The sequence below is a fragment of the Cylas formicarius genome, unplaced genomic scaffold (genome assembly GCF_029955315.1).
Source record: "Cylas formicarius isolate icCylForm1 unplaced genomic scaffold, icCylForm1.1 PGA_scaffold_12__32_contigs__length_19106922, whole genome shotgun sequence".
Classification (NCBI taxonomy): Eukaryota; Metazoa; Arthropoda; class Insecta; order Coleoptera; family Brentidae; genus Cylas; species Cylas formicarius.
Window position 1 is genome coordinate 18,632,785 of NW_026844225.1, and position 20,714 is coordinate 18,653,498.

General features: G+C 35.7%; 1 protein-coding gene across 1 annotated transcript; it reads right to left on the bottom strand.

Annotated features, from left to right (window-relative positions):
* Nucleotides 1–1,593: 1,593 nt before the first annotated feature.
* Nucleotides 1,594–20,478, bottom strand: LOC132695852 (serine protease nudel-like). Its single transcript, XM_060660385.1, has 12 exons — nt 20,200–20,478; nt 10,385–10,508; nt 10,175–10,318; nt 9,894–10,110; nt 6,412–8,138; nt 4,879–5,046; nt 4,692–4,827; nt 4,427–4,636; nt 2,607–2,741; nt 2,239–2,525; nt 1,985–2,182; nt 1,594–1,916 (listed from the first exon to the last, which is right to left on the bottom strand). Exons 1-12 carry the CDS (start codon nt 20,305–20,307, stop codon nt 1,672–1,674), a joined length of 3,699 nt encoding a protein of 1,232 aa, XP_060516368.1. The 5' UTR covers nt 20,308–20,478; the 3' UTR covers nt 1,594–1,671.
* Nucleotides 20,479–20,714: the final 236 nt, after the last annotated feature.

Sequence of the window (20,714 nt, forward strand, 5' to 3'; positions counted from 1 at the left end):
TCTGACAGATCGTTAATAAGTATCTTCTCTTACTGACAATGAACACAAGTAAAAACCAAAATAGATACCAAAATACGGTAACTTGAATTTTATAAAAGCCAGTACAACAAATTACGTTCCAATATTAAGACACCGATTAACATTGCCCTTCTATAGGCATCATTATCTAGCTAAAGTTGAGAATTCTATATCTAATGACCCAAGTGAGTTTTGGTCTTTTATTAATTTGGAAAAATCCCCACGCTTGAAGATGGCGATCCTGCTGGAATAGCAAACTCTTTTGCCGATTATTTTAGTGGTGTTTTCGCTGCACCATCTGGGCTAAGTCATCCTGTGGCCTCTGGGCAAAGTAGTCATGCACTGTTATAATCACACTTTCGGATGATACAGTACGGCAAGTATTGAAAATATCAAAGAATAAATTGTACTGTCGTCCTGCTTGTTGATTAGGGATTGTGTGTTTCTATTGCTCAAACCCTTGTCTTACCTTTTAATGACATGACGTGGAGTTATTAATTTTTCACATTGAGTTAAATACAACTCTAAATGAGCACCTAAAAAATTCTTCGATATTTAAGGACACTAGCAAAGAAATGTTTGAACAAATAATTGAGGAAATTAATAATTCTCCGTTTTTGGGAAAGGTAGGTAAGTCGTTTTTGCAAGAATTGCAGAATACCTGTAAATTTTTCCCACTAATCGCCTAATAGTTAGAAGGAGGCTACTTCTTTAAAAAGCGAAATAACTATATTAGCACCTTTTGCGAGGGCTTTCGAGAGGTCAATGTATCAGGTTAAAAATTTAATAGCAGAAGTTCAGCATGGGAAGTTCAATGTTTCTTTCTGAAACAGATTCAGTCAAGCTCTGAAGAAGCCAACAGGATGATTGGCGAAACGTCAGCAAAAACCGACGCAGGAGGAATCCATAAGTTTTGTAAAAAGTATTACAGTAGCCCGTGGAAGTTTCTTTGAAAAAAAAGAAGCACTGAAGGCACTCTACTTCAGTTACGTTAGATCTAACCTGAAGTTGGGCAACAAACCCTCTACAATTTTTTTGGTCCACTTTTTCAATGAATGGACATTTTCAATTGCATTTGCATTGCAATCCAATCCCCGATTCTTAAATTAGTTTGTTTCATATTTCAGTCGTTCACTGTGCATAAAAAAATATTATTCTGTTGATAATTATTAAGCTATTAGTTTAAAAGCATTATAAATAAATAAAAAATAGTAAATACTATGTAAATAGGGGATTTGGGAACATTAATTTCGGCTCTAGAAGGCTTTCAGGATTTTTCGAACCTGCCTGCCTACTTTGCCATTAAAAGCTGCGTTGTTACGTTTCAGGTGTCATTTCTTTTTGGTTTCGAGTTTTGTTTTTTTTTATACATATAAAGTTCTTTATATGATTGCTTTTGTTTGAGTTGTTCTTTTCTTTATTGTTTGTTAGTACATATTCGGTATTCTGTATTTTCATGATTTGTTTTTGTTGACCTGGTAACGGCGAATTAATTGTTTAGTCATTGGATATTATAACGGTTAGACAATAAAGATTATTATTATTATAAAAAAAACAGCTCATTGAAAACGGGATTCATTTTTCTTTATGTACACAATTTGTTATATTATAACACCACACCACACCGTCTGAGAAAAAAGCTATCCGGTGGCCTCAACAACCCTTTTCGTCGCTCCCGTCGCTACATTCAATAAAACCGTTGCACAATCTACGTTCCGGTAAACACTCGCCTAAAGGGCAACGATGCCCGGAGCAGGACGTCACAATTTTTGTCGTATTCCTCAATGTATTTGCGTCCCCGTTAACGTACGCATAAATCCATTCGACGTAATTAGCCACTTTCGTATAAACCCCCGGGCGGTTAGCTCTCGCGCAACCGTATCCGTTGCTGGTTATACCTGCGAATAATATTGAAAATATTTATATTTCGAATAAAAAATTGATTATTGCGCCGGATAATCCTCACCGTACAAAGTCCAACGGCCGTTAGGCTCGGGACACATCAGCGGTCCGCCAGAATCGCCTAGGCAAGCGTCCCGTCCGCCCCTTTCGTACCCTGCGCAGAACATGTCGTCGGTGATTTTGTACAACGGAAAAAATAACGTTCGCTTTCGACATTCGAGGGTTGATATGATCGGGATCTGTACTTCTTGGAGGGTGTCAGCTAAAACATCGCGTTTTAGAAAAATGAAAGTTAGAAAATGACTTTTAACTACTTACGAAAGATACGTCCGACTTCGAACAGTTGACCCCAGCCGATCACGGTACAGAGGCGTCCGTCTTCAAGATTGTGATCGGGCTGGGGTAAACAAACGGGTCTGACGTAATCGCTGAAAACAACGGGACGGTCCATTTGCAACAGTGATATGTCATTTATAAACCCGAAATCTAGATAACCGGAATGGACGATTATACGGATGACGTTTCGCAGTTGCTCGTAAGGCGACGGCAGATTGGTGCCGCGACGCAAGGCGCCGAGACGCGCGACCCAATGTTCCCCCGACGAACTACCAATTATGTACATTTAAACCTCTCCATCACCCTCCACTTATGCTATCGTTAAACTCGAAAGCAATCAACGAACCTACCGATAAAAACAATGGCCGGCGGACAGGAGCCAGCGATCGGACAAAAGCGTTGCCCCGCATTGAAACTCACCCTCCTTATAAAGCGCTACTTGCCACGGCCACGCCCCTAGACCAGCGTTTCCACCGCCGACAACCCTAAAAGTGACACTGTTTATGCAACCGCCGACATAAAACAAGACGAGAAAGGTCACTCAGCCCCCGCTTTGCTTTATTTATACAAAGTGGTTGAAAATGGGTTTATGTAGTCTATGTAGTCAATGGTTGCACTTCCGGTTTGAGCTTAAACGACGGTAACTTTCGAATTTTAAATGGCCCAATATATATTTTTTTGCATTTTTGGATTCAGGAGATCATTCCACGTAGGATATGGCTAATATGAAATTTAAATAATCGCCGATATTCATGATATTAAGAGACGAGACTCTAAAGTAAACATTATGATAGCCTATTGACATTGATTGTCAAATCATAATTGCATAATTATGGAACTTTATTTCAAATGCCTCCTTCAAGCCAGGTAACATCATCTAAGAAAGCAGAGTTAGTTCTGATACGTGGAGATAATTACAAATCACCGCATGAAGCAGCAGAGATGTTCAATGAATAAACAAATTCACTATTCAACTGTTGGTAGGATTTTAAGTCATTTTAAATTCACGGGAATAAATAAGCTAGCAATAAACGTCTTCAAACTGTATGTAATGAAGAAACTAAACTAAAAGTACTTCAAGTTGTTGATGAAAACCCCAAAAGATCCACCTAAGAAATTTCGGATTATACGGATGTCAAAAAAGCCCTTTTTTGTTATTATTTATTTATTTTATTTTTTATTTTGTTAAATTGTGTATTATTGTTTATTTTACTTAGTGTTTTACGGTTATTTGCGATTACATTAGCAGATTTTTGTTATAATAACTATTAAAAATAAAAAAAATGCTATTTCAATTCTTAAAATGCAAGCAAGATAAAATTTGTGTTTTGCTAAAGCAATTAAAATCTTAGTTAATTTGACAAATAAGATGGAATTGGAACAAAAATTTGCTAATTTTGTTATGAATTGATTGATTTTGATTTTGAATAATTTGCGAAAGTATTTAAAAATATTAATTGATTAATCTCTGTTTTGATATTAAGGCATACCATTTAATAGTAAACAACTTTGATTAATAACATTTTGTTTGAAATAAAGCTACTTTACTTTTGGACAATTTTTGTATATTTGTCCCACCCTCTATGATATAGTATTTTAGTTGTCCAGTTAGTAGCAAAAAATCTCATATGTTGCACACTAATATGACTGACTGTATACTGACTGTATAGTAACCAAGTTGAAAAAGTACGATTATAAAAAAAAGGTCCAAAAGATCCTAGGAAATATCTGGATATAGTTTTTATATATAAGTGTCTTAACAATAATTTTAAATGTGCTTTCCTCGTAGCTTTTTTTTTTCATAAACGCGAAACCTATACTAAAAGGCCGAGTCAACTTTTCTCCATCGAAAGGTTAACACAAATCACTGCGGGAACTCTTTACTAAACTAGTTGCATTTTGTGATGACCTTTTTCAATAATTTTTATTTATCAGGTCTACCCTAAGTCTATTATAGTTTAATTATGTATAATTATTAACGTCTTCAGTTAGACTATTTAGGTGAAGACATTTCTGTAATGGGTTAGCCTTTCTTCTTAAATAAATAAATTAAAAAATGAGAATTTAAGCCATTCGAAGCGGGGTTGAACAAACTTATAATAATATTTGACGGGCAGCGTCCTGTGGCAAAAATCAACCCTAAATACACTTTTCAAATATAAAAACTCGCCTAGCAATATGCTTGATAGCTTGAGGCCGAGCGCCGCACTCTAAGGACTGGCAAGAAACTTTTACTACTTTCTTTGCTGGACAACTAGTCTCCTTAAACGATAAACTCGACTTAGACTTCGATTTGTCTTGCGTTGTGTATACCAGCTCGAAATACATCTGTTCCCGTTCGTTTTCCGATTCTTCGGCGCCCACGATGCTTTCCATGTATCTAAAAATCAGCACCCATATATACCCACCGGTCAGCATAGTCAATCCGCTCTTACTGATAAGTCATCGACTTGCAGATCGCTTTTCCGAGATCTTCGATTTCCCACGATATACGAGAATTCGATACCACGTTTTCGAAATTGTCTATGCACAATTTGCCCCACCTACCCAGTTTTCGAACCATCAAGTAGCCTGAGAAAAAAAAACATTTTTTTAAAGGTTTAAAATCAAATGATCGCTTACCGTCAGAATAATATGGAAACTCATCGGCTTTTCGAAGATCGGGTGCGACGGTTACGCATTGGCGTTCGTCGTCGCCTTGCGGGCAATTTCTTAAACCGTCGCAGATTTTTTCTTTTTCGATGCAAACCTTGGAGTTGCTGCACACGTATTGGTTCGGTTCGCACCAATCTGAACGACATAATACATATACATACAGTGAACGGCTAAAATATTTATTAAAATCGAGTATTGGATTTCAAGAAAAATGCTGGCAGACGTACATCATAACAGTAAATATACAGGCTGAGTCGAAAAGTAGAGTTCGATACCAAGTTTAAAACATCATTTTTTAAAATACATTTTGGAATTCTGTGTCATCAAACAAATAATTTCATTAGGTGTTGAAAATGTTGAAAACCAATCGATTCAAAAACCCTTCCACATTTGCCTTATTTCGTATCTAATTCTAAATATTAAATCATCCAACCATCTTAAATACCGCAGAACACGATCCTGTAGGAAACTAATCTGTCTATCTGGCGTATTGAAGAAATTGTAAATATCGGGCTCCAGTAAAATTTTGATCGAAGAAATATGGTCGAATTGTTTTGTTATTCAAAATCCATACCCAGACATTTATTTTTTGTGTATGATCGGGGATTATTTATAAGTCCCACAGCTGCAACTTTATTTATCATTCCATTGAAACAAAAAACGTAACTTCATCGCTAAACAGTATCTAACTATTTAAAATGGATTTAAGTTGCACATTCCCATCACACTTTCACAAAATTGTAGTCTAAGGTACGAATAATCTTCGTTCAGCTCCCGTAGTATTGAAGCTACTTGAGAAGATGTATGATGAACATTATCCTCGACTTCTAATAAAATATTTAATCGTGTGTTATCTTTAATTTTTGTACGATTTGGCTCTAGATGATCTTTTACATGCCCCGTTTGTATATATTTTCTCTCATTTTTCATTTAGATGCGCCGTTTCAAAATGAAGTTTTGTTTTTTATTCCTTTGCTCATGAATTATGCGTGAAATTTGACACAGAATTCGAAAATGGATCTAAAAAGATGGTGTTGACATGTGCCAGCATTTTTAAATGAATTTGTTGCATATTTTGGCCGATATTAGTATTAGTATACATACATTGGGATCTCAAAAATAATTAAAGTGTTATTATTTACAAATCTTCTGGATTCCTGCGGCGTCGGTTGTTTATAAATGTTTCAGTTTCAGTCGAGCTCTGAAGAAGCCAACAGGAAGATTGGCGAAACGTCAGCAATTTCGACTAAACAAAGTTTTGTAAAAAGCATTACAGTATTCTGTGGATGTTTCTTTGAAAAATCAACTCAAATCAATTCTTCTATCAAAAAAAAAAATCGAGAATCTATAGTTCCAGCCCCTCAGTATGTAATAGAACAGAACAGAATGGGAGCCAGTTTCAGTTAACCTCCGAAGAGGCCAACGGGATGAATGGCGAAACGTCAGCAAGTTTCTTTTTGAAATATAATTTGTGAGATCGCAAAGCATACCTATACGCACCGCATCTATTCTCATCGGAAAAATCCCAACAGTCGACTATTCCGTCGCAAATTTTACTCGTCAAGTATTGCGATTTTAAATAGTCCGCGCAGGTGCAATTCGCCTCGTCTTTTCCGTCCGCGCAGTCCATCAATTGATTGCATTTGGTGGTTTCCGCTAGACATTTCCCGTCTCCGCATTTGAACGCGCAATCGACGTCCCTATGCAAAGAATTCGATCCAAGTTTGGAAAAAATGGTGGTATCGTTTTTGCTAAAAGAATTAGGAGCCTTGTTGAGCGTTTTGGTCAGCACTTTAAGTCCGTCGTGGTTAATGGAATAGCTAGAAGAAATAGCTTTCGCTTCGTTAACGATAACCGTGTCGTTGGTATTGATTTTACTGATTTCGGCGAGCTGTTTGATTTTTTCGACTGATAACGCGTTGCCTTTCAAGACGCCGCTAGTGAAGAATGATGGAACCGCCGTGTGGTTAACAGAATCGAAATTCTCCTGTTCCATTTTGGGGAATCGTACGATGTCGTGCTGGTCTCGCGTTTCGGGCAAACCGTACGTTTCGGTAGCAAAATTTAGTACTCCCATTATTTGGTAATTGCTTGTCGCTTCCTTCGGTTGTCCAACTCGAGCCGTTTCACCCGGAAAACTGCGATTTTCCACCGAAACGTTATGGCCGTCGCCTAAGCGTTTTCGAAAGGGTCGACCGATACCCGAATTCGATCTGACCGGGAGTAACGTCACCAATGGTATCTTGGTAGTGTGGCTTAGCAACTCTTCGACGTCGACGTCGACAACTTCGACGTGTCCCTGACCCGATATTTCTTTCGTTTCCTCTTTGTCGTCGTAAAACGGTTCTTCCAGTGTCGACGCCAAATTTTGAAATATCGCGGAAATATTTTTCATTGGTTCGGTATTCGGTTTTACGGTCGTAGGGTACCTCAAAGTATCGACTTTCACGAAATGGTCGTCCTCTGCGTTGGTGGTGGTAAACGGAATTTTGTTGATCGGAATTGGGTGGCCTTTTAAGTTTTGGGATCCCAATTTTTCGGCATCTTGGAAATTAAACGATAATCCCGGATTTGTGAAACTCGTGTAAGTAGGTTGATCGACGACAGGTGCCGCCTCGCTCAAAAACCCAGGAGTATTCGGCAAAATGGGCACCCAGGGAGCGTCACCGAACAACTGAGGGCTGCCTATAAATTTCGACGTGGTTTGAGGAACTTCGCTACTACGTGGTAACGGTGATGTTACGGCCGTAGTTGTGGTCGGTTTCGGTTTATCGGTGGTAATTTTGTAAAAAGCGCTCGTCGTAGAAGATTCCTTAACCGTAGTTATTTTCATAGTAGTCGTGCTAGTAGTAGACGTTTTCGCTTTTGTGGTAGCCGCATCGGTCTTCTTCTCTGTAATATCCGCTTCGGTTTTGCTAATTTTAAAAGAACCCTGAATCACGGGCAAATCTTCTTCGTTGAAATCCGGTTCATCTTTCAAGAAGGGCTTGGGACTGGTGGTGATATTTTTAGGCGATTTTAACACCACCCCTTTCGATTTCGATGAACTTTTTGAATTTGACGCTGACGTAATGTGCGATGGAGGCGAGTACGCATTGGAACCGTCCGGTGTCAATCTAACCACCACACTTCTTGGATCGAACCTCACGTTTTTGAAAATCGGTTTCTTTGATAGCGCGTCGCTTAGCAGTATATCTTTGAGAGCTTTCTCGATGTTAGTCAAGTTGCTAAAAACAACAAAAATTACTCGTCGATACTATTAATCTGGGCCCAGCCAGAGTTTTTCAGTGTAATGATAAATGATAAGCCAGAAAATTAAGGGCTACTCGAATAAAGTTCATATAGTAATTTTATAGAAAACTCAACAAATTTAAAGCGAGTAAACAATTTTTTTTATGAATTTTCCTTACCAACTTTCATTTTAGTTTGTCTAATAACTTTAGATTTGGTCCACTGACTAATAATCTTTTGTATTTTTAATCTTTAGAAAATGTCGTCAAACTTTTTTGCAAATTTCCAAAGCATATTATTGAGGATCATTAAACAAGCTCTTAAACATCACTCTCTGTTTGCACCACAATAAAATGGCCGTTTTTCATTGAAACAAGTTGTGAAAGTATAAATCATAAACAAAAATTAGTCGCCATTAATTCATTGTATGGAAATGTAAATTGGGAATTTTATTTGAAAAGGCTTATTTTATAACAAAAACGGTTTTTAAGCTATTTCTAGTTTTTAAGCTTTTAAAATATATAGAAAACTTTAAAGAAAGAGATTTGAGAACATTTAAAAATATTACTTTTGATAAAGGCACGGTGTTGTCGAAACAATTGTCATGTGAAAATATATAATTTCGTGAAAATCTGAACTTTTAATTCTTATTTATTTTGTTAAAATTTGCTATGCTGAAAATATTATTATAAATTATAAACAGCAGAATCCCCAAATGGGAACCTTGAGGGCGGTGGCAAAGTGTTTTGACCATTGACACGGACTTAAAATGTTCTATCCGTCAGATATGACTCAGCCCTTTCCAACAACACCCCGCCCACTCCGACCTCAGCCAGATTAACTAGCAGCAGCTTATGGTCGATCTATCAAAAGCCCTAGATCGGTGTAGACTGCGTCAACCTGAATATAATTGTCCATGCATTCGCCTAGGTACTTGATATATGCAATTGGTAGATTTGGGTAAAAACCATGATCTTCTGGAATAATTTGCCTCTTTACCAAATTAAAAATCTATTTATAAAGTTTCTCGAAAATTTGAAGGAATACACAAAGCTTACTAATTGGACGATAATTTGTGAACCATTTTGTTGAACCGAAATGACATCCCATAGCACCGCTCTAGTTAGGATCAAGCGAGTTAAGACTTCGAGTAATTAATTTTTGTTTAGAGAAAGGGCCTTTCAGTCACAGTTGATCGGCGTACGAGCTGAGGCACGGTATTCACTGTTAGTCCGCGGTGCAATAAATATGATTTCAAAGAACTTCGCAAACAAATGACATATCTCAGAAACGTCACATATCTCCGACTGATTATTGATGATCACGGACGGAACAGAGGATTAACTTTTAACTGACACAAGTGGCCAAAACTGTCTGCGGTTGTAAGGGATTTTATTTTAAATGTAGCCCACATAGCTTCTAAAATTTATTTTTATTGTTGTAGCAGAGAAATAAGCCGTAAAACCTTTCGATTTTTTACAGGACGTAATCTTGAATTAATTCATTCAAAATAGAGTCAGACAAAAAGATGTTGCCATTCACGGAGTGGTCAGTAAAAATGTATTTTCAACAAATATTTGAAGTTACTGAAGTCAGGCTTTCTAGCACTTCTCTACTTTTGACATTTTTTCTGAATCTGTTTATATAAGACAAATTCTATGGTTCTATTCTATGAACTTTATTATTTTTGTTTATTTTTAATTGAACTAAAGGACGGGTGCTAAAATTGGAAGCAAAGAGGGCATACTTACTCAGATAATTTTTTTCGATTGAAACTTAATCGAAAATAAATGGTGAATCCATCTTTGCCGAAACCATCGACGGCACTGGACGCCAAAGCGGGCCCTAAGGCGCTATTTTGATAGAGCATATCTATTTGCCGTCTGTATTTTTTGGCCTTCTCTTCAAGACCGCCTAGAAATCGGTCCCCTCTCAGCACTTTCGCGCTCCCGCTGAACGATATTATTGCTGCAATATTAAAGAGATGAACCAAAAAATAGAAATGGTGTAACAATAAAAGAACGTCGATTACCATTATATGGCGAATCTGTCTGGGATATCCCCATGTACAATGCTAATCCGGCTATGGCTAATACGATTATTAATACTACGAACGATGCTACGGCTAAGGCTATCGAACACACTCTACCCTTCGACGATTGTTTCCGTTCCACCCCTGCAACATATCACGATTGTCGTTAAAATTGACGCTGTCCTTCTCTACCGAGAGAAATTGACGAACCCGCGCATGACATAGGAGTACCGTGCTGATATCGCTCCTGCCAGAGGGTATGATGGGTATGTGAGATGGATGCGATCGATGTAGATCTCCGAGTACCACCGCAATTTGGTAAGGTATAGTCGATCTGGAATTATGCAAATTTTTTCTTTAAATTCGAAGCGAACCTTTATACGTCGGTGTCACGGTAAAAGATTTCTTTCCGAATTAATAAGACACCTTGAGCAATTTCTGCTTTTCGTTCCCGGCGTGGACAATTTTTTCGGTGGTACCTGCGTATGTGTGCGGGTCCTCTCCTCCGTTACGGACATAAAGATTTGCGAGAGATACGCTCTGGGATATACTGGCCGAATCGGCCTTAACTATAGGCCATTTTAATATATGAGAGGGTTAAGCACAATAATTTGGTTGAAATTACCGAGAAACCCGGTAATTTCGTGTGTTATTGGTATAAAAACGCCGCCGGGGTTACTCAAAAATTCGGTAGGAATCGGCCGCTTGGTCACCAGGCACTCCTAAAATCCATAGGCAATTAAAGCTTCTGGGTTCCATTTACAGAAAAAATTCTCACATAGATAAATTGTTTATTTGACACACTCATAATTGAAAGAACTAAGTATCCATTTAGATTAACTCAACAAATTGTGCAAATTTAGTGTAAAAGCTCTGTATTTAACTTACATGCAATATGCTTGTTCTCAACATTTGCTTTTGCGATTATTTTTTCACCAAATTCGGAACCATTTTACCATTAAAACATACTATGAAAATTTCAGGCTTTTAGCTTTCGCCATTTTGAAGTCATTTAAGTTCAAACATCGTAAGGCCTTACAAGGCATCGACGTATTCGTGACGTCATTCCCTGCATTGTAGTTCAAGTTTTTTGGTAATTCACTTGAAATAGGACAGATTTCTGAAATTTGGAAGTTGAAATTTTTATTATAATTGGACTATTTTAATCGAAATAAAGACTTTCTCAGTCAGAAATGCGAGGAATAAAATTGCGGTAGCACGTTGTATCAGTACTATTTGGACCTAACCGAAGTTAATAAATGAAGGTAATTAAAACAAATTGAAGGTACCTACATGGTTTCACATGATTATTAATAAAATTAATTAACTAAAATTGTGAAACGGACGGCTTATTTTTATACACTGCCCGTTAAGAAGAGCTGTTTTGTAAAAGAATGTGTGAAATCATTGGGATTGTATATTGACAGGAAACTGAATTTTTCTGAATAGGTGACGTCAAAAGGCGTTTTCAAATTTAAGGATGCTTTATGCAAATAAGGACAATTGTAAACATAAAGTGTAAACTCTGAAAGAAATACTAACAGATCCTTTAATCTTATTTTATATATGCAGAAAAATAGAAACAAAAAAACGAGTCAAAATAAGGAGAAAATTGGAGAAATTTTTGGGTGTCCCACTTCGGTATACCGGATGACACAAGAAAGTGGGAACACAATATAACTTTTAAACAGCTTGAGATATCGATTTGAAATTTGGAAAGGTTAATGTAGACTGAATGTCCAATTTTTTGACAATATGTAGTCAATGGTTGCACTTCCCGTTTGAGCGGAAACGACTAGTTTACTACTAGAGTATATTTCTTTGCATTTTTGGTTTCAGGAGGTAGGACGGTTTTTCTAATTTTTCTTGTTTTTTAAATTTTTATTTGATTTTTGAATATTGTGTCTCGGAGGCTGTGACCATCATAAATACTATTTACCGGGTCACCTGATTATGGGAAACATTGTAAATGAAACTTTTCTTCACTAATCTAATGGCAAATAGCATTTAATGTAATGAACTATTAATTTTTTACGATAACCTACTTTTTCCAAATAGCACCCTAGTGGGGTCAAAAACTTTTTCAAATCGGCAACATTTTGACACTAAAATTTTCAAAATGCGTTAAGAAATAAGCTCACAGAAAAGGAAAAACCAGATAAGTAAATACATTTATATAAAAACAAAATATTACTTAGGTGCCTTTGTTTCTTTTCATTAAGTCGGCATTATTGAAAATTCTGACAGTTTGGACATTTTTATCTGATTATCTGATGATCTGATTATCATGGAAAACAGGAATCAATTTACAAATGGAGAAAAAGTTGATATGTTTTTGAGATATGGGGAATGCAGGAAAAACTTTCGACAGGCCCCTGCATTGTATGCAGCCTGCTATCCGGGACCTCGCCTTCCTGGACATTCTTTCTTTAGAAAGCAGGAATTGAAAATGATAAATAATCGATATGATAATTAATAATAATAATAATAAGTGAAGAAATGGAAATAAATATTGTAGGATACGTCAACGTAAATCTATGAGGAGAATTAAAAAAAAAACACTGCCAAACATCTGGCGTTCTGCAATCACGACGAAAATCTCGATTTCCCGAAGTTTGGAATTGTTCTTTTGGTTTTTCTTTTTCATCAAACGATTGTGGTTCTTCCTGCGTAAGAAGACTTCGATACTGCAATTGCTGTTAGATAAACATAACAATAATTTTGTAAACTTAATATTGTTCAATTTGTTTGTAACCGACAGAACAACAGATGCTGGTCTTTAAATTATTAAAGAATTATTCGTCCCGGACAGTTTCAAGAACGCTTTGGAATCATTGTGTGGGCAGGAGTGATGTTAAGGCGAATTATTGGACCCGTTTTTTTTTCATGGTGCCTTAACTGGTGCAAGATATTTACAATTCCTAAGAACTGAAATTGAAGACTCGTTAGATCTACGTCTTGCCGTATTTTCAGCAGGACGGCGCGCCTCACCACAATTTTAGAGATGTCACTGAACACCTACGTGATGTTTATAGGCATCGAATAATCTCAACACGACACAGTTAGATTTTTTTGTTTGGGGGTACGTGAAAGACCAGTGTTCGACCTACAAAAATTACCGCGAAGAATATCGCCTGCATTTGATAGTATAATTCCAGAACTGTTAGGAAGGGTTACAGCGAATTTAATTTCTAGAGACAGGGAGTGTCCTATACAAGAAGGAGGACATTTGAAAACATTCTATGAAAGCTATTATCTTGATTCGGGTTTAAAGGCCGTCGTCGATTGGAATTACTTCCTAACGTTTCGCTAGCACGAGTGGCGAGCTTCTTCAGAGGTCCTTCCATCTCCGATGTTGGACGTAGTCTACGTCCAATTGATTCTAATCGCTGAATCTCAGAAGAAATTCTCCCTTGAATTTTATTTTTGACTACATATTGTCAAAAAAATGGGACATTCAGCCCATATTAACCCTTCCAAATTTCAAGTCGCTGTCTCAAGCCGTTTAAAAGTTATGTTATCACTTTCTTGTGTCACCCGGTATATTAGATTATCCTAATATTTCAAACATTTAAATATGATTGCACAATGCAATCTTTTGAAGTCATAGATTTATTTCGCATAAGCACAGTTAAGATTCTAAAGTACTGAGTGTCTGTGAGTGTATTTCTATCAAACTCTTGACTTGAATCTTCGGCACTGTACTAACACACAATAACGCGTTTTACCACAAACCGAAACTCAATTTTACCTACTGGACGCGCGTTTCGCCAACCAAGTTGGCATCTTCAGGAGTAGATTAAATTAAAATTAAAAAGTTTTAATCTTCTCCTAAAGATGCCAACTTGGTTGGCGAAACGCGCGTCGAGTACGTATGTTAGAGCCAGTAAATATTTATAGGGAACAATTTTGTGGTATTTTTTAGAATAATGGGAATTTCAGTGTTTTTTCTCAATCCTATTCAAAAGTCGAAGTTTATGATTTTACTGATGGTAACGATCGGCCTGACGAACACTTTATTAATTTATGACCGAAGACAAGGGTTCCTCTTAGGACATGGTTTAAGTGGCTTTTGAAGTAGGTATTGAGCTAAAGAGATGTGTTTTACTTTTAAAACTGAAGTTTAGGACTTTAGTATCGTTAAGGATTCGGCAGGCATCGAAAGTCAATTACGAATTCGAGGCTTTGCTTGTTGAATTTATGACTTATCACTAATTATCTATCTTTATTATTGTACATACTTTTTTACGTTACTTTTTTTTTGCTAATTTGGTGAGTTTACTGAATCAAAAGGTCTTGTGTAAAAATATGAATCGACGTGTTGCTGAAACGGGTAGTTTTGGTGACGCGACAACGTAAAATTGAGTTTCGGTTTGTGGTAAAACGCGTTATTGTGTGTAAGTATTTCTATGATATTTTTTTACATCCATTTAAGTAATATATTTTTAACATAATAATTATAATCTCGTCTCAAATTTATTCGTTATTGGTGGTTGCATGTGCAAATATCAAAAGCATGTACCTACTGATAATGTTTGCGTAGTTATTTTACTATTTTTACAGACTGAAGATTTTAATTATAATTTACCCAAATAAGTATAGATCCTAGATAAATCAAAAAAAGCAGATTAATTAGAACGTAATGTTAGATCAGTCTGGTCCAATAAATATATATATCTGGCGGTACCAACTGATCCCGTTCCCACTATTACTTGTTTGTCAGGTGAATCTGTAAATTGCAAGCTCATTTATCGGAAATATATAATTAGCTAAATATTTCCTATTTGTATATAGAATTCGTCGTTTTTACAAGTAATTAGCTCTTTTTAATATACGAAATACGTGAATGATAAAATAGAAATGACGCCTTAAATGAAATTTTGGAATTCAATTTAAATTTGCAATAAAAACTATTTGTTTCAGTGAAATAATTTCTTTTAAAACCAATAAATGATTTTTTAAATTAACTTAAATGCAGGCGTCGTCGTTCCATAGTAAACACACATTTGTTTGAAGGAACTCGATAATTATTTAATTCCATAGACTTTTTTGTTTGTTTTGTTGTTTTAAATTATTGTAATGATATGGGAAACCGTGTTTTACGTGGTTTGAGGATGTACCCTTTGATATAAACAAGCAACGGCCAGATTTCAACCGGCAATTAATAAAACTTGCGCGGAATTCAACTTAGAATCAGGCGAAATAAAATCGTGGCGAAAGTCGGATTGTTTCAGGTAAACGAACCATTTGTGCCCCGTTAGGCCAACTGAAATACAAAACTGGTATATAGTAATCCCGCAAAAACATCGTAAACCGATATAGTTCATAAATGCGTTGCTTATTATAACTTGCGTACCGTTAGGCTACGACAGCTCGTTACGAAAAAATACTGTTAGCAAAAGAATCCGGGTTAAAAATACACGTAGCAAGGAAATTGTGCAATAAAAAACAAGTTGTTTAATGTTACATTTAAATGTCCAAATGTCAGGCAAAAAAAAATACTCCAACGAGTAAACGAAAATTAACGAAAAATAAATAGCGGAAATATAAAATACTGTCGAAAAAGTTGAAAGATCTGTGTCGTCTCAGAAGTGCAACAACATTTAGACGAACCCTTTAAGAATACCAAAACGGGAAAGAATTCGAAAAATACTGAAACGTTTTTACCATGCGACGAATGATTAATAAGAGGAGGATAATTATAACGATCTTAACAAATGCCAAGTATCCGTTCGACTGCAATTCTATGAAAATGCTTGACAAATCGGCGCAGTATTAATGAAAAGCAAATACCTGAAGAGTATTTTAAAGACTGGCCAATGAAGGTATGTCAAGAACGTAGGGAACAATAATTAGTAATTCCCTGTATAGTTTAATGGGTGGTCGCAAAGCCTTAAGAGCCTGCCCATGTTTTCGCCAGTTCAAATTTGGCGTTTTTACCACAATTAAAGCAAATGATACGCGGCCCATTTTAATGATAGCATTCCTGCATGGGGACACACCTTTTAGAAGATTATATAAAATTTATCAATTTTGCATTTGCGTTTTTGCTATTTGGGGTGTGCATCGCATGCATTGAAACGTCAAATGGAAGGTTGCATTTGAATTTTTTTTAATAATTATATTTATGCCAAGAAAACTTTGAATCTCCATAGAAAGGTTCAAAATTTACGGACGTAATAACGACCTTATAAACATAAAATAAAAATAAATGCAATGTTTTTATGCAGGACCCAATTAAAGAAAGGTTTAACAAGGTTGAGAAATTATATGGGCGAACCGACGGAGTTTGATGGCAGTTGAAATGTTTATTCGTTGCTTTTTATTAAGCCTGTTGTCAGTGAGTTTCCAACAAATACGTATACAGGCCCGTTGAAACAGAACAGTACTTTTATAATACTTATTATGTTTAAATACAGTACCGTGGGAACAAAGAAAATTTATTTCGCTTTAATTTTTTTATATAATTTAGATTGACAACTTCCGCTCAATCAGTCCGAATGTCGAGAGTCGTTCCTAGCACAGCCAGGAAAATAAGAAATAATAAATAACACAAATAATTAATTTCGTCGGATTGTTAATAATAAAAACGCTGTTTCAAAACGAATACCAGTATATTCTTTGTAGACAAAGTGATTTTTAGGTATTTTTTACGTAAAAAAGGTATTATTGTTCAATATATCAAAATAAAATTTGATTCATTGCAATTCTGTCTAACAGAATTTTCCTTATTTTGATTAGTTTAATTAGTAATAGAAAACCCAGTAGGTTATTTTTTTTATCTTAAAATTCTTCTTCTTTTTTAGTATTCACTGGCAACCATTGGTGGAAAATAATATTTTCGCCGTATAAACGACGTAAAATACGGATATTTAACAATGATACCTTTTTTTCTTAGAACATACTAGAAAATGACTTATCAGAAATTAAATTTGAGAATATATAGAAAATTATGATGGTATTTTTAGGAAAAACATTTATGCAGGTCGCGACACCTATTAATGATTGCAAAACTCATTACACTATCTGATTTCTCATTCCCGAAAAATATTTTTAAAATTATGAACGTAAGTAACAAACAAAAAATAAAATTATTTAAAAAATGGAAATTTTTTGATACAACGAATATACTGCTATTCGATGGCCCATTCGTTTTGAAACACACTGTATATTTTATAAACGATCTTGGAACATGTTGAGAATTGAAAAGTGTCGCGGATATCGTTAAAATGATCGCCGCCGTGGAGCCATGCAAAACTCTTTGTATTGCCTCGCAATGAAAAATAACGGTACCGGTAGCAATCGTACCTCGTTATTAAAAGAGTTGAAAAGCGATCTGAAGCCTAGAGAACGATTTCTAACGCCTTCCTTTCCTGCATTTTGAAGATTATCCCCAAACGGATTTGATACCGCGCATAACTGGTCTAAAATCCTACTTTGGACCATATGACGTTTGCTTGCAGTGCGTTCGTACATTTAAATAAGTGTACCGATATGAAAAATAAACCCATATCGCAATTAAACCGGTCGCCGTTTACCGGACAAATGCAAAAAAATCCTCCGGAGAAGATGATGATGATGGGAGTAAGAACCTTGCAAGGTCGATGCGATTGTTCGAGGAACTACTTTTGTCCATTTCTAGTCTTTGGACCACGCTCGTTACTGCGGACAGTAAATTGGTAAAACCAAACTGGTGTCCGCTCGAAATGGGTAAAAAAAAATGTATACTGTTTTCTAAAGTCCAAAACCATATGATGGCTTCTATTGCGTAGTCACAATATAGTTTGTAATAACATTTTTATTTATAAAACTTTCTTACACAATTTCTCACATACTTTGTTTCAACTTGTTTGTGTATAATTATCCTGTTAGGTGACATTTTCATGCAATTTCGTACCACATGTTCTAGAGTTTAAGACATATTTTGCATTTTTTTCTTGTTAAATTTTTGATAACAATTTTAGTGTTTTGAGATAGTCTTATTATAAAAATGAAATAATAAAGAAACACAAAAATCCGCGTTATTGTTATTAATTTTTTTTAGACCCACAAAAAAAATTGTTATGCTTGTCTTCCTCGTTATTTTTTAATACAATATTCGAGGCCTTCCTATGGGTGGAACTGAAATAGTGTTTTGACTAAAAAGGGGAAAAAGAGAACAATGTTCTTGGTAGAAAGTTTACACTGTCTTCTTTTTGGGTTTAAAATTTGGTGAAAACAGCCCGAATTTTTGTACCCTAGAATATGTGCTTTTTGTCAGTTATATAATACATATAATATAATCGTAATTTTTAATTTTGAAATTGGCATTTAATCTACAATATATTGTTTTTTCTGATTTCTCTATTGTTTTCTCTGATTTTTGGACTTTTAGTGTATTAGTTAATGTGCAAAATTTCACATTTAAGATTGTTATTAAAAATGAACCAGATAGAACATATTATACAAAGCAAGAGGTGCGTACGTAATATAATTTATACATTGATAAAATTTGACGTGGTAATCTTGTGTAGAATACTATTTTTTTTCTAATCGTACGCCGTTTTTATTCACCAAATTCAGACGAAAAGTGTACTGTAACAAGACAAGTGTACATACCAAGTTTTTACAAAATACGTGAAACCTGTAAGATCTGTAAATAAAAATATTATGTTTTAAATAAAAAAAAATGCCGCAATAAATATCCCAATATTTTCACACAAAGAATCTGGATACTGTCATAAATTAAAAACAAATGTTTTAGTGCCTTTTATGTCACTAATGAATTTTTGAAGCTACGTATAAGCATACCGACGTTGGAATAGGCCGACACCGAACAAATAACGTGTACAGTTTTGAACAGGCTACAAAATTGGTACAAAGAAATTTTACCAAAGCGAATGGTAGGCGCTTCCTGCGCAAGCACACATTCTGAATTTTAATTTTTCCGCATTTTCCGAGAACTCTCTTGGAGATAATATTCTTCTCCAGATTTACCTATCCCGTTAATAAGAAAAAAAAGCTTTCCGAGTTAAGCCGAGCGAAAAGTTTAAAATCTTGAAACAGTTTCGGTTATAGTCGAAATAAATGCGTAATTGCGTAATAATTTATTATATTCATAACGCGTTTAATTCCGTGCGATGGGGTATCTAAATTTTTGTATATAAACGCACCAACGATGAGGGTATTTAAAGCATTAAACGACCGAGAACGAACGAAGTGTAAAAATTGCGAATATTTTTAACTGTTCACATTATTAAATTTGATTGACCAACGCAATTTTGGTTAGCAAAGGAGCAAATTGAACCGGTGAAGTCCCGTAACCAGTGAAGATGCATCTTTTTGTGTTTACGACGAAAAATGATACGCGGCCGAGGATTTGCATGTACTAAATTTTTATAGGGCAAAACTAGCAAAACACTTTAGGTGCTTAAAAGTTTAAAACTACCGTGAAATAAATTCTCGTGGATTCATTCACATTCTGATTGTAGTAGATATTAATGCATGCATGGGAACATTTTGCTATTTTAAATACCGTAATGTATCGTTACCCGTCAGCTAAATGTAGTGTACAGCAAAACGCAGTATTTCAACCCATTATCTGGACGATTTAGTTTAATTATTTCCCTATAACTGAAGCAATTTCAACGTCTGCATGAACTATTTTCAAGCCTGCCTAATCGTAGTAAATAAAGTGTACTATTTTCAATTTTTTTTCAGATTTTTAAATCGATTTTTCATACACTAATTAGGTCTCAGTAATTTGAGAACTATGGCCGACGGAATAATCGTTGTAAGTTACTGGAGGTGAGTTTAAAATCGGAACTAATATAAAACAGCAAAACCAACGGAATGAGATACCGGTAAACGATATAAACTTAGCAATTTAGCAAATTTAGACGGCGACACGTTGAAGTATTCCGAGCAAAACAAATAAATATACGCAAAGTGTTACAAAGAAAAGTTGTCTATATATAGAGATATTTGCGCTGGTTCGGCGCACACCGAAAAACCAGCAGAATCGAATCGAAATATAAAATATTTACCGCGACGGGTCGGAGGGTTCCTCTGGGAACATTCTGATAGAAATTGTTGGAAAAATTCTGGCGGTACTTGGACGGTAACCCGGTGGTACCGTAGACGACTTTTTCCATGATCCAGTATACACGTGAATTAAACACAACGGCACTAAGAACGTACGCGAAAAACGGGGAACATTTTCGTATATTCCCGCGTTTGAAAAATAACAACGACCGGAATTCTCCGATGCGTGTATAATATAAGAAGCGCGGCCGCAGAGAGTTGGATGACTCCGCCAACGAAGACGGTTGCTATCTGTTTACCGAGTCTCATTGCATGGTAAATCTCGGGGATCTTCTTTCCTCACCTAAGCGAACGAAGGCACACATAGTCACCAACCGCGTAAATCGTACACCGCTGTCATAACTTGACGAATATTATTGCGGCCATTTTGCAATTAGATTAAATTAGACGAAATACCTATACGTATAAATAAGTATCCGAACTTATTCGTCAATTACAATAAATTACGCAATTTTAA

Coding starts and splice junctions, on each gene's coding strand:
- LOC132695852 (XM_060660385.1), bottom strand. CDS start 20,307: ATGGAAAAAGTCGTCTACGGTACCACCGGGTTACCGTCCAAGTACCGC. Junction 10,509..20,199: donor GAACCCTCCGACCCGTCGCG/GTAAATATTTTA, acceptor GCATAATTCCAG/ATCGACTATACCTTACCAAA. Junction 8,139..9,893: donor AATCGAAAAAAATTATCTGA/GTAAGTATGCCC, acceptor TGTTGTTTTTAG/CAACTTGACTAACATCGAGA.